The sequence below is a fragment of the Mycetomoellerius zeteki genome, unplaced genomic scaffold, assembly GCF_001594055.1.
Source record: "Mycetomoellerius zeteki isolate Tzet28-1 unplaced genomic scaffold, Tzet1.0 scaffold95, whole genome shotgun sequence".
In the NCBI taxonomy this organism is placed as follows: Eukaryota; Metazoa; Arthropoda; class Insecta; order Hymenoptera; family Formicidae; genus Mycetomoellerius; species Mycetomoellerius zeteki.
The window spans coordinates 920,129-934,749 of record NW_017257990.1 but is presented as its reverse complement, the minus strand read 5'-3'; the positions used below and the strand labels follow the sequence as shown (position 1 = coordinate 934,749).

The window sequence follows — 14,621 nt, the reverse complement described above, 5'->3', positions numbered from 1 at the left end:
TTAGTTAAGTATATTTTACAGTTTTTGTCGTTTAATAAATTTTTTGAAATCTTTTTATTATATATACTTTCTATATTCATAATTTCTACATTCATAAGTTACTCTTATGTGATTGATAACATATTATTAGAATAAATTAAATAATGTAAATTAAATATTCTTAACTCTGTCATTATTATTTATAAATTTATGTCCGAAATAATTTCAATTTATTTTAATTTATCTCAGAACAGAGTAAATCTAATTGTACTCGTAATTGGCTTTATAATAGTAATTATGTTAAATTTATATTATTTATTTTCTACGTATACTGTCGCGAAATATTTCGGACTTTTTATTTTTTTAATACTTTCATTAAATAGTTACAAAAAATTAATATTTTCGAAAGTAAATACACAGTAAAAAAAATTTATGTATTTGTGTTGGAAACGGTCCACTCACGTTTGTGTTATGTAACAGTTTGTGCTGAATTTTTTAATATATTCGAGTGTTAATTTAACATAATGTGATTATGTGTTATTTAAAGGTTTTTTGTGAAATTGATATTCAATATTTTTTAGTGTCAAAATGACACAATTTATAAGTAAGTGAACAAGTAACATAAAAATAATGTGTTTTAAAACATAAATTCTAAAACAAATGAATGAAATATGTGTTAATTTAACATATCATAAATACTAATTTTCTGAAAAAAATATGTTCCCACGATATGTTTACAGGTTGTGTCGATGTTATCTTTCTTTGTATTTATTCTCTTACATAATATTTGTGATAATCTAACATTCTAACAAATTCATCTTGTGTAAAATTAATTCAAAAATTTGATTGGACCGTTTGGGTAATAATTTAGTTAGAACATTAAATAATATCTCTATCACATAATTTCACTGGATCGAAATTTACTGAGATAGAAATTGATTCGACACTAAAAGAAAAAAAGGATACAGACAAATAATTTCTCCTACGTCAAATATTCCACGCTCGTGTCAATGAATTATTGACTAGCGCCGAGCGTCGCGACGCTCTCTTCGTAGGTGAAGGTGAGCATCAAGAGTATACGAGGAAACGTTTCGGAAAAGCTATGGGAAATTACGAAGGATTTCGACGTGTTGATTCGCGAAAATTGGACAGAGCAGGCATTGAGCGAGCTGAAGGTATATTTTGTGTTTTTTCCTATAATTTTAGATCATTTTTACTTATAAAACAAAAGTCGAATTTAAGAACCGCTTCTAATTTATGATGACTTGAAAAGTTATTAAAAAAATAACACGCAAATACAAAATATTACTTTTTTCTGTTAAACTTGATTCGATTCGACAGAAGATTATTTGTTCACGAATAATGCGCAATGCAGAAATTCGAGGATTGCCTTTTGGAAAAAATGGAGAAGGAAGGATGGGATGGCAACGAAAGGGAGGATAAATTGCAATGGACATTTTCCGGTGCTCTCTTCTATTCCATTATCGTCATCACAACAATTGGTAAGTCGATATCTGTAAAGTACTCTCAAAATTGTTGATATTAATAAAATTATATGAATTACTAAAATGAAAGTGAAACAAGTTATTTTCTAAAAGTTTGTTTCCTAATTGGGACATTTTGCTATGTATTATTTGTAAATTTAACTTTTTATTACATTAAATGTATATATGTATATGTATTTGATATATTAAACAATAATAATAATAATAATTCAGAGTGATTTACTTCTTAAGAAAAACGGAGAAGTTTATTATTATTATTATTTTTTTTACTCTCTCTCTCTTTCTCTCAGAATTATTTTTGTCAATTTTTAATATAGTCTATAAAGGAAGAATGCATATTTAAGTTCGGAAACGGGACATTACTAAAATTTACAATATAAGAAATTCATAATTTAAACTTTCAACGCATTAACTTAAATCAATTATCGAAGCAAAAAGTTTGTATTAGTATTTTAATTCCATTTATTATTGTGTTATACGTACAATTGCTCAATGAAAAATTGGAAAATATATTGATACATGTACATCTACATATTGATATACAATACATAGATATATATCTTTCTCCATATCTCTGTCATATCTTTGGCATTATTATATTATTAAGAATGAAGAAATATCGATATAACAGGTGTTTCGTTAAGAATTTACTGATCATTATTTTCTAGTATCTTCGAATGTCTTTGGTTTCTCATTCGTCTGCGTTTGATTCTTGCCCAATGACCTCCCGTAGATGACATAATCGTCAGATTCTGGATCGTAGCCGTATGGCCGTAACGACTCGAACTCATTGCGGTGACCATAACCGTTGCTATAAGGTCCTGAGTAATAATCGAAAGACGGATGTTGGTCATGTTGGTAATCGCCGCTACCGTACGGTCTTCGATTACCGTAATAATTCGATGTCGGTGCGAAACCATTCGGTCTGTACCTGTACGGTGCGCCCTAGAAATTATTACTTTAAGGTCAATATGAAAATCATAGAAAACTTTCGAATTACGTAAAAATGATAAAACTTGAACTGAAAATTAATAAAATGGCAATATTTTTCTTTAACTTTTCCAAGATAATATTTCAGAAAATATAGTTTCAAATATATGAGCACGTTAAATAATTTGGAAAGGCATGAATAGATTTAAATTCTTTTCGTTACAGAGTAATATGGGTAATGATGCCCTCCAGACAATCCTGGGAATCTTTTGCTGTTGAAACAACAGTATTTCTTCTCATTTGCGCAGTGGCCCTAAAATCATCATTAGACAAATTTTGTCAAATTTCTCGGATTTGTAAATTTTCGAGTAACAAACTTTCAATCGAACTCACGAATTTCAATCCGGGTGATGGACAATTAAAACTGTATCTGCATTTGCAAGTGTCAAACTCACGATAACGGGGATCATCTCTGATCCATGGTGGTACTGAATCCAAAATACCGTCGGGTCCATTTGGTTCGAAACGAGCAGGTCTGAAATAGTAATGTCCTTACATTTTTTGCATTGAAAACAGATATTTAACATTTACAATATTTACTTTATGCAAAATAAAATTTTAATTAGAGAAAAGCAAGTCGTAAAAGACATTTTTGCATAAGTTGTCGCATAATTGACGATATTTGAGATTTGAGAAGAAGTAATTTAATAGTGGAATTTTACAGATAAACTTATACATGAATCTAATACAATTTATGGAAAATATGTTGTTTATCAGTAACTCAAAATATCTGCTATTCTTTATGAAATATTATTATGGCTGAACTGTGCCTCCTATGCAATTAAATATACAAATGGGAATATCTAAATTAAGCGATCTCTGTGGAGTCGTAATGCTATATATTTTAACTGGATCATTGGAAATTTAATATAGAGTGAGCTAGAGGAGAGTACATTGGGAAGTCGACGGAAAATTCCGATTTTCCAAGATTAATAAATCTACTTGAAAAATGCGATTTAAAGGGACTCTAATAAGATTACATATATCATGCCGAATTTATGAATAGTCTTGGCAATTTTGAAAAGTCAACTAATTAATTATTGCGTATAAACACGAAATATTTGAATATTTAAAAACTGTTCATTCTGCTGTAAACGGAATGAATGAAATACCTGCCAATTATTCCCGTTGGTCCACCGGGACCCACGAGAACGCCATTATTGCCTTGATATGCTGGTACGAGCGGTCTGCTATTGGGACCGTAAGGGCCCGTATTTTGAGGTCTAAATCCTAACTGAAGGCCGTTGTCGAAACCATCTAAATATTCAGAAGGCTCGTATATCTGATACCTAAAAGTTGCATCAGCGAGAAGCTATTACTTAAGTGTGCTACAAGTACATACAGATTTCCCTAAAGCTGACTGTCTGATTTAAAACCGACATACATATTATCCTTTTTTTAATTTAAAAATACCATTAACGTATAATTATGCAATTCTTCTTCCTATAAAGAACAGGATGCTGTAGCATCTTCACAAAAGGATGTACTATAACGAAAAATATTGTATATTTGGCATGAGACGTTTCTTGATAAAGTGTATAATTTAATCAATATGATAGGAATATTCAATAATATAATAGATAAATAAAATTCGGTAAAAAATTTAAATAAAGTATAATTACACATAAACGTGTAATTACATATTAAACATTGTTACATAATAAATCATTGAGACATACCTGGCATCGATGTCTCGGTTGATCTTTGATTTATCATCATTCCAAGTCCAAGATTTATCATTCTCAGCGGTTGCTGTCGCGATCGCGGCGAAAAAGATCAAAAGAGGAACACGCATTTTTATTATCTGCCGAATGGCAGAATCAAGACATTTAATGCAATACCTCTCAGTTGTAATGTTGAATGCCAGAAAAGAAAGACGTTTGGGCACGCATAACATTCGAAGTCGACTAAACGAGAGTGAAAGTGAATCACGTCTTTATATATGCATTGTAGGATGGTGAACGCATCGCTACATTTCGAGGTCTTTTTGGTTGATCATTATTTGCGATCAATGGACTCTGTATTCCTTTGTTTTAAGTAAATTATCCCAAAAATTTGGCTGCTTCACGCAATATGCAATATCATATTTTTTAATGAGCAATTCTTAGTAAAAATTTGAATTTAAAATATTACGCGTTCATAAATACAGACAATTGACATTTAAATTATTCAGTTATGTCTTTATAAACATTGCTAATATTTAATAATTGATATTTTAGATTTGTATGCCAATTCGTAAGAATCTTCTATAATTAATCTTTTAACTAGCAAACAATTTTTCCAAGTACTTAACTTTTAATATATCCTATGTATTATTTTACGATAACACATTTTTGTCAACCATTTTTTATTTGACACTTTAACAGTCATAATCTTTTCAATGCGCAAGATGTATACGTTACAAAAGAACGTCGTATTTTTTTATTTAAATAAATATTTTTATTTCCATCTTCCGCTAGGAACACTTGCTTTTTTCATATTCAGTAGAAGTGTTGCTCTAGCATGGAATTTTAAAGTGGGGGAAGAATATTTTTTTAAATCTTAATTTTTTGTAAAAATAATAGTGAGCAATTCGAATTTTTTTATAGTTTCTTTGATGGTAAGTAAAATATCAACATGAATAACTTTAATAAAATTTAGTCTACAATGTAAATGAAATTTTCTGCATAAAACCTAATCGCGAAATAAGCTTACCAACTGATTTACAAGCGTAATTTATTGTACGATGTAACGTAGATCCGGTCAGTTTTGAGGCCGATTCCGTTCCTTCAAGCGCCCGTCCTTCGAACTGGGAAAACCCAGTTCTTTGACTTCGGAGAAGAGAAGTCGCTTTAGTGTGTACACGCTCTTTGACCTCCTTCTTAAAGTAAAGTTGAGACACATGGCGTAACGTTAATTCCCGCATCTTCGTCTTGCTCGACAGCAAAATTACCACCATTAAATATTTTCAGCCTTCACTTTTGAAAAATACATCCTTTATTAAATTAAATTTGCCTATAAATCCGTATCATATATATATATATATATGTCAAATAAACTACAGATCACGAGCACTTATAAAATAATATTTTTATTTCGTTGCTAATTTCCTCTTGAAGTTGTACTATTTTGTAATTGATACATCAATTTTCTATTTTATTTTACTATATACATATGTATATATGTATATATATATGTGTGTGTGTATAATATATTTTTTGTTGATAAAATATTAGAGATGGACTTCTATATTTTAACAACTTAATTTATCTCAGATTAGAAGTTCGTTTATTTTAAAGATCTTTTATCAGAGTCTGGCCACAAGCAATTTTGTTAAAATTCTACGACAGAGAAAGATATTGTATAATTTCTTCCTGTAGATACATCATTTCATTTTAATTTATATATACTATTTTACTTTATAACTTTAATTAAGATTATTACGAGATAGTATAAATTAGAGTGAGATTTTATATATACAGGAAGAAATAATAGATATACCTTTCTCTCTCGTAGGATTTTGATAAAATTGCTTGTGACCAGACTCTGATATAGAGTCTCTAGTTCATTTTATAAATGAAACATAAAAGAACAGTAGAAAATTTTCTCATAAACTCTTTTGAAAATATGATTTTCTGTCAGTTAACGAACTATTTTGAATGTAAATGTGCATCGTTTGCATTTCTAAAGAAAGGGCAAGCGTGTCAAAACAAATGCAAAATGCTTTTATTTCGTGGCTGCTTTGAAATTCATTCTGGAACGACATTCTTTTATGAGATTAAACGCGAGAATTTAAACAGTGGAATTTTATATTCCGGAGCAAAGCGGCTACGAATATACTAACAAATATACATTTTTTTATACAAAATCCAAATGTGCAAATTGTAACTGCTCGCTTTAAAAAGGAAAATTGAATTTAAATTGGTTAAACTGGGGTTACTTTGGAAATCTAATTCAAATTAAGTGACCTCCTTCCGAACGAGTGCATTGGATTAAGCACTAAAGATGAACGACGATCGATACTTTAACTCATTTAAAATATTCATCATTATATATTGTGACATATGTTTACATGCACAAATATAATATATCCAATTAACATATATTTCAAATATTTAATTTTTAATTCTAATTATAAATTTGTTATAAATTTTTTATGGATTAAATTTAAATAAATTTTTATAAATAAAGGAAGCATTGAATCGATTAATAGTAAAATAAATAATCTATAGTAATAAAAATTATTTATTGATTTATGTATAAGCAAACAAAAGGAAAGGAGAATATATAATATATTGATAAAAAAATAATTACATAACATCATTAGATATTTTTATAAGTTAAATACTTACGATTGGGAAGAAAACTCTCTGATAAGATTATATTTCAATTTTTTTACCAAACATAGGTTTTCTCTTCTACCAAAGTTTTTCAATAAGCTTCTACCAAAGTTTAACAATAAGTAAATGTCTTCAAAATGCAAAATCAAATTAAACTTTATAACCTTTAACATCGTAGCCTGACAAAATATCTTCAGCATTTCGAGAAACTTGTCGTGTTCATTTCGTCGAATTCATTTCGTCGCCGGAAAGAACATTCTTTTGTCCTTTTAATTAATTTCCTAACATGTAATCCTTTTAATTTTCTGCTATATCGTAAATAGAATATAAAAAATGCGTACTTTGATCATCCATCGCGACTTTTGTCCTGTTTGTCAATCCTATTATGAAAAATTATTATATAATAGTTACAGAAAATTAAAAAATCTAATTTAATCATATGTATATATACAGGGTGTCCCATTTTAAATAATGCATTCAGATTTCTCGAAAACTATGGTAGATATGGAAAAATGTTTCAAACAAAAGTTGTATGGTTTGTAGGAGGACATAAGATGATACCATTCATTTGACCTTGGGTGGCGTCGTTAAAGTCAAGTCAAGGTCACATTGATTTTTTTTAATGGAACACCCTACTTTTGATGCCAGAATTCAATAGCTGGTATCAAGAGCTTTTCAAAACACTATAATAAAGTTGTTTTTCATTAAGTACTTTTCGAGTTATAAGGCTTGCAAATTACAGTACCGCCGGCATTACCATTACGCAAGATGTTCGATTGATGGCTAAAACCTCTCGAATGTTGTTCAGGATCATGTCCTGGATAACATTTATCAAGATCAAGGCTATTGGAGATTATTCCTCTTATTTTCATTTTTGCACTAAGAATTAATTTTTTCATAAAAATGAAAATAAGAGGTACAACCTGCATTGATTTTAATCTTGATAAATTATCCAGAACATGACAATTATCCTGAACAACATGACCTGACCTTAACGACACCATTCAAGGTCAAATCAATGGTACCTTCTTCTGTCCCCCTCCAAACCATACAACTTTTGTTTGAAACATTTTTCCGTATCTACCATAGTTTTCGAGAAATCTTAATGCATTATTTAAAATGGGACACCCTGTATATATGTATATGCAATATTATTTTTTAAATATAAAGTATGTGTCTATATATTTTATGCATGATACGTTTATTTAAAAAAAATTGATGTCTCACATCCAAAGGAAATGTCAATGTATTCTCTCGTAATCTCAGAAATGTTTCCGGTTTGTAACTGCGTAAAAATTAGCTTCAGCGAAATTAGATATGACTCATTGAGAAGAAATGAAGGTTTATCGAAATTTTTAGTAGATGAATGTTGCACTTACCACGATCGAGCAAATTATTCCTCGACAAAAATTCATTTCTTCGACAGACTCTCGCGACGTGCCTGGCAACTTCCTCCCTTTATATATTTTTTCTTTTTTGAATAATTTCCTGCCATCGATTATGCGACCTCTTTTCTCATTTTCCTGCGCTATCCCTCTCTCTCTTTCTCTTTCTCTTTCTCTTTCCGTGATTATTTTCTCTTCTCGAAATAAGAATGTTATATCGTGCAAGAGTTAAAAAAAAATGAAGAATAAAAGCGAGATCTCGCAATGCGCATAGATCGCAAAGTTTTTTTGACGTCTTAGGATTCTTAAAGAATTCATATATTCACCGAGAAAACGGAGTTTTTACCTCACATCCCAGATACTTCCCATCCTGGTTATATATACGATTGCATAATGCACAGTACTATATGCTGCACCTTATGTTGTATACAAGGGAGATTCTTCTTTTCTTTTTGACAATTTCAATATAGAAAAAAATTTACCGAACTCTACTTTTTATAATTAAAACAAAATCGAATAAAGAGAGATAGCTATTGCTTTAATACTGATCGCTTCACCATAATTACATATCATAAAAATATTCTGCGTCACAAAATTTTTTTATTGGACAAAATCGTAAAATCAATCTCGCTCAAGAGGCATCTAAATTGCCTTTGTCACACATTTTGCCTCGTCGTAATAAATGGCTTCATTGGAGTAAAATTACGAAATTGGATCACCATCTTATTTTCACGAGTGCGGATAAATCCGTTCTTTCGATAAAGTGGAAAAAAACTTGTTATAGGTACATTTGGATTAGGTTTCTTGCAATAAATAACTTCTGCCAATGAAGAACTAACACAATAACACAAATAGAGTTTATCTTGTCTTATATTTAAAATGATAGGCCTTTTTAGACATTTTTGTTCAAATATAAAATATTATAAATTAATTCTGTTCTTATTAAAAAATATTTAACCCTTAGTACACACGATTGGGTTACCTCATTCGTGTCCTGCGCATTTCTTTTCTTTGAAATACTAAGAGCATTTGGCCAAATTCCGGTCTCTCTTCTTCCTAAAAAAAGTTTGGCATTTAGAGAACAAGTTTTGTACGTTGCCGGTCTCAATTCATGTGTATCCTTTGATTAGAATAACTCGGAAGTTCACTTCTGGGTCACAAATGACCCATCATGTATACAGAGAGTGTATTTTTTTTGTAAATAGAAAAATTTTTATTTTTTTCTTTATTTTCAATTAATTTCAACCAATCTTGTTTGTATTGCGGGAATACTTCGTGAATTATAAAAAATAGAATTATACATAAAAATTTATAAATAACAAAATATTTAAATATATATCTTATTGCAATTTAAATAACAGTTTTGAAATTTGCATAATCAAAATTATTCAAAAGATTTTATTTCAATAAAAAAGTAGATAACATTGACCTGTTTCGGATAATTTAATAATTCGGATAAAATCATAAACTTTATCGTATTATTATTTTGTATACAAAAGACTCGTATTTTAAATAGAAAAAATATTTTAAATAGAAAATATTTATTTTTTCTAATTTTTAATATTTTCCTACAATATTTTCCGACACTTTAATATTAACACCTCATTATAAAATTATATTTTATATTTTTCTTACAGAGCTTCTATAATACACTTCCTCAATATTATCAGAAATTTTTTACATTTTTATATTATTTATCAAATAAAGAAATGTAAAGAATTACGTATAAATTTTTTTATTATTCTTAATTTAATAATAAAGAAATGTAAATTATTTTCAATAATTTACAAAAAACACTTGGGAATTATAACCGTGTGAAGGCAGATCCCGCTATCGCATAACTGTCGATCTTATGTAATAGACGAGTTTCATTGTATCGTAAAGAATCTCGGCGACCTTGACCCAGACTTGTAAACGAAATTATGAGTGTAGGCGAAGTCTAGAAGAAAAGATTCAAGGCTGAGACGAGTGCAGCTAAAGATCTATATGACCTTGTTAGTTTTCTTTTTAATTTGAAATTTTAAATCAATTATTAAACTTGGCTCTGAAGGTACGGCCATTAACGATCAAGCTCATTTAGCAAAATGATTCTTGACTCGTAATACAATCGAACTAAATAGTGTTTCTTATTTATGTCTGCTTTTCGGGCAAATTACTTTATATAACTTTCATAGAATAAATCTGCGATTTAGTATAAAAATTTTTTCTCTTACGCATTCTATTTTTTTATTTCTTGTTTTAGGATACGGTCACATTGCACCAAAAACGAAAAATGGAAAAGTAGTGACTATTTTTTACGCTATTCTCGGCATCCCGCTTATGTTGCTCTGCCTATCAAATATCGGAGACGTGATGGCGACGAGTTTTAGGTAACAAATAAAGTTTAATCATATATAAATATAAGTTCCATATTAAGAAAATAGAAAACTTGGCAAAGTTTTACATAACAAATATAAAATATTTATCTACTAGTTTTCATTAGCGCTAAAAATTGTTTTTTTTCTTCATATTTATGATACTTTTAGGTTTCTATATTGGAAAGTGTGCTGTTACGTGTGCACGAAACCACCAAAAAAACGACGAGGACGTAACAATCTGGTTAGGTCGTATTCTGTTCGTCAACCAGGGTAATTTTGTATATAATATAAAAATTTTTAAAAACATTTTGTTATACAAAAATGTAATGGAAAGAAGAGAAATTACAAAAAGCAGAAATCTAAATTTTATAAAAATACAAGTACAATGTGTATCAAATAAGAATTACAAATTAATACTGTATTAATACATTGCACAAAAAGAAGATTCCTAAACATTTATGGTTTTTTATTAAAAAATTGAATAAAAATTGAATAAAATCACAGACTTCTATATAAATTAATCTATGATGTCCGGTATAAATAACAATTTATGCACTATTATATAGTAACGTGAAAAATTATTATTTTTTATAAGGCGGTATGGATCAAACAAAGGTCCGTTTCGTCGATCCATCAGAGTGAGTCAACGGTCAGCTGACTCGGCTTTAGGGCTCTCCGAAAGTATGACAAAGTCTTCGTACTCTGATACTGATTGTAGGTAAGATCATTTAATCAATTCAATTAGCAGGGCTGGGTAATCATTTAAAACGCCAAATATAACATACTTAAAAAATGTAGTTAAAATGCAAAATGTTTTTCAAATCCACTTTATATGTAAAATGGATAAATAGATATTTTATTTTTTTCAGCATTTTACATTTAGCATTTTTAATAGAATTACATTTTAAATGGCATTTTAAATGCAAAAATACCCTGTTAATTAGTGACCTTATCTTTCAAATAAAAGTATGTGTAAATATAGTGTTTCTAATCTAATTAATGTAACCAGTTAATAATATACTACACAAATATATTTAGATTTAATTAAAAAATTATAGTAATAAAGGATAAATATATAAGACAAAACAAACTGTAGGTATATGTCTCGACGATTGGAAGGTAATGAATCGAAAGCAATTGGTTATACACCTTCTACAAATCATCCAATGGAAATTAAGGCCGCAACTATGCCACGTTATTCGGATATTCCAATGGCGACTCCGAGAAGCGTAAGAGGTATTTTTTAATTGATTTTATCAATTGTTTATTTCATTAATCATGATTTTAAATTGATTATAAAGTTGACAGATAAAAATAATATACGTAAGCAGTTGTATCCCAAACTGATTTAGTAAAAAGAGATATTATTTTGTTGTCATGTACAGACAATCAAAATAAAGAAACAGATATTTAGCGAATAATTAAGTTATTATGTTATAAATTTAATTAAATCTCTCTATCTCTGTTGTTTACTTTATTTGTACGTTATTTACATAATAAAAGAGTTGCAAACGACATGTCGGTGTCACATACGAAATTACACAGAATCACACGAGCGAGATACAAAATGCTGCCGTTCGATATTAATTAATTAATTAATTCAAGCGCATCGATTGCGCCACATTACACTCGGTATCAACTCATCGATTAATTAAACAAATCGGCTGGTTTGCGTTATTTGCATTACCGCATACAGCCAGTCCCAAAATAACAACACAGTCGCTGGACAGAAAATTGCTGATGAATCCGAATGAAGCGGATCGCTCGCCGGTTTTGTGCAACAGATATGCATTGGATGATTTAGAAGATGAAACATCGAGATGGCAGTTGCCTCAAAATAAAGGTGAGTGTCAATATCAATAATATTATTAATTATACATCAATTATAATTCTAGGAATATTGTAATTGAAAAACGAAAATGAATAATCCTTTTTTTACATAAAAAAATTTCCAATTCTTATGATAGTGACATATTATTAGATACTTAGATATCGCATTATTCCATACGATATACTGTTCATGCTATTTCGTATATGATAACACTATATTTATTAGTTCAGGATCCAAATAAGTATTTACCTAAAATGATGGAAGACATCGTTCTTTGAAACATTTGAAGAAATTAAATAAAACCGACGCTATTACAGTCGAGAACTTGGAGAAACCGCAAAGCACAGAAATGGCCGAAGAGTTGGATGGCGTTGAAAAGCGAACTTCGTTTAGTCCCAGATCTTTGCCGAGAAGATGTCTTTCTGTAGAAGGAGCAACGACGACGAATAGAGCGAGTTCATTTTCAGGACACCGACCAGCTTCGATCTATTTGGAAATGGAATATATGAAAAGATCGCAGTCTAGCAAAAGTAGACGCACTAGGAGCAATTATTCCGTCGGTAAGTGAATAGAGATATAAACATAGAGTAAATTTCAATCAGATTAATTGAAAGTAATCGACTGTTTTCGATTATTTATTTTGATGGAAATTTGAGAAACGACTGAATTATATCTAAACGACTCTCTCTCTCTCTCTCTCTCTCTTATGTAAATGAATATTGATATCTAAATAGAGACAGTCAAGTTTTCAGAATAAAAATGATGATATTCGTATAAAGCATGAAATGTTCGCAATTTATATTTATATATCTAATTTAATTTATATTAAATATATTTCTAATTATTGGGCATATCTAAATTATTCAAAATTCTTACATCGTACTTGCAAATTATATTATGGTTAACAACTGTAAATAATAAGCTAATCGATAACTCGTGCGCGTATTTTCTGATCGTTAAATTAGTTAAATATCTTTCTGTAGCGCGTTCTTATAAACGGGGACCGCCGCCGTCGCCGAGAATTATGTCACCGATGGGATTTGCCGTTCATCGACAGGTTTACACTGATGATATTGATTTTGACTACGACTACTATTCTGCTACTGATGATCAGGAGAGACAACCGACCAAGCCCGTGCCTATTTGGCTGTGTGTCTTTCTGGTCGTCAGTTACATACTTGGCGGCGCTTACCTCTTCAACCAGTGGGAAGGTTGGCCGTTCCTTGAATCGGCTTACTTCTGTTTCATCACGTTGACCACCATCGGTTTGTTTCCCAATAATTAATCGTTCCTTTTTCGCTGTTCATCAAAAGATATGATGCCATTGATTATTATTTTATAAACTTCATTCCGTTGAAACTAGCGATATAGCAATCTTATTAAAATAATATATTCATTCGTGACATTTCACAGAGAACATACAGTGCACATATAATATCTGTATATTTTCTGAAGGTCTTAGAGACTCTACTTCTATTTTTATCTCTATCTATTAATTAATCTTACATTTATTTTGAACGCTATGACATGAAACTGGCACAATTTCCTATGTTTTCTATTTTAAGGTTTTGGCGACTATGTGCCGGCGTTGGACGAGCATAAGGGCATCGCCCTTTGTTCTCTCTACCTGCTATTTGGAATTGCCTTGCTGGCAATGAGCTTTAATCTGGTGCAAGAGGAAGTCATCAACAACGTGAAGAGTGTCGCGAAGAGGCTGGGTATCATCAAAGAGAGCGACGATGAGGAGAAAGAGGAGGAAGAAGCTGAGGACTACGACGAATACGACGCCGAGTACGAAGATGAGGTCTATGAAAACGAGCCCAAGCTCTGATTTCGTGGTTTTCAGCTTACTATTCGACAAGATCGGGGACGCGAGTCATCCATCTTCGTATACATAGTACAAGATTCAGGATGTTTCATCTCGATCGATATGTGTCAATTTCGTGACATAGATAGATTTGATTCCTCGTGGATCGATAGTTTTCAATCGAGTATCTAGCTTTCGCGCAAAGTCAAGAATAAACACAAACGTATACAATTAGATTAATTTAAAAACACAATTTATTATCTCAATCTTTTTCAATTTATATTATAGATACTTCAATTATTAAAATACTGTATAACTGGATAATTATTATTACTAAAATTTTAATTCCTTAGGCCTTACAGCTTTCAAAGATTTTTTAATTTGGAAACTTTTCGTACATTATTCACAATATCTATAACGCGATATTGAGAACTTAACTATTATTAAG

General features: G+C 30.1%; 2 protein-coding genes across 8 annotated transcripts in view; one reads left to right on the top strand and one right to left on the bottom strand.

Annotated features, from left to right (window-relative positions):
- galene (potassium two pore domain channel subfamily K member galene) overlaps nt 1–14,419 on the top strand; it is a 17,213-nt gene extending 2,794 nt beyond the window's left edge. For 4 of the 7 annotated variants that reach the window (XM_018460609.1, XM_018460608.1, XM_018460607.1 and 1 more), the window contains exons 3-12: nt 1,035–1,154; nt 1,355–1,481; nt 10,421–10,547; nt 10,704–10,805; nt 11,131–11,253; nt 11,632–11,771; nt 12,232–12,378; nt 12,684–12,926; nt 13,350–13,631; nt 13,932–14,197. In XM_018460609.1, coding sequence (XP_018316111.1) covers nt 1,035–1,154; nt 1,355–1,481; nt 10,421–10,547; nt 10,704–10,805; nt 11,131–11,253; nt 11,632–11,771; nt 12,232–12,378; nt 12,684–12,926; nt 13,350–13,631; nt 13,932–14,197 — 1,677 coding nt within the window. Of the gene's footprint in view, nt 1–1,034; nt 1,155–1,320; nt 1,482–10,420; nt 10,548–10,703; nt 10,806–11,130; nt 11,254–11,631; nt 11,772–12,231; nt 12,379–12,683; nt 12,927–13,349; nt 13,632–13,931 lie in introns of those variants that run through there. The other 3 variants (XM_018460610.1, XM_018460611.1, XM_018460612.1) reach the window with 3 other exon arrangements.
- On the bottom strand, nt 2,039–4,371 carry LOC108730722 (uncharacterized). The gene is made up of 5 exons (XM_018460614.1): nt 4,154–4,371; nt 3,587–3,763; nt 2,808–2,949; nt 2,638–2,727; nt 2,039–2,429 (listed from the first exon to the last, which is right to left on the bottom strand). The coding sequence occupies exons 1-5, from the start codon at nt 4,369–4,371 to the stop codon at nt 2,142–2,144; spliced, it is 915 nt and encodes a 304-aa protein (XP_018316116.1). The 3' UTR covers nt 2,039–2,141.
- Nucleotides 14,420–14,621: the final 202 nt, after the last annotated feature.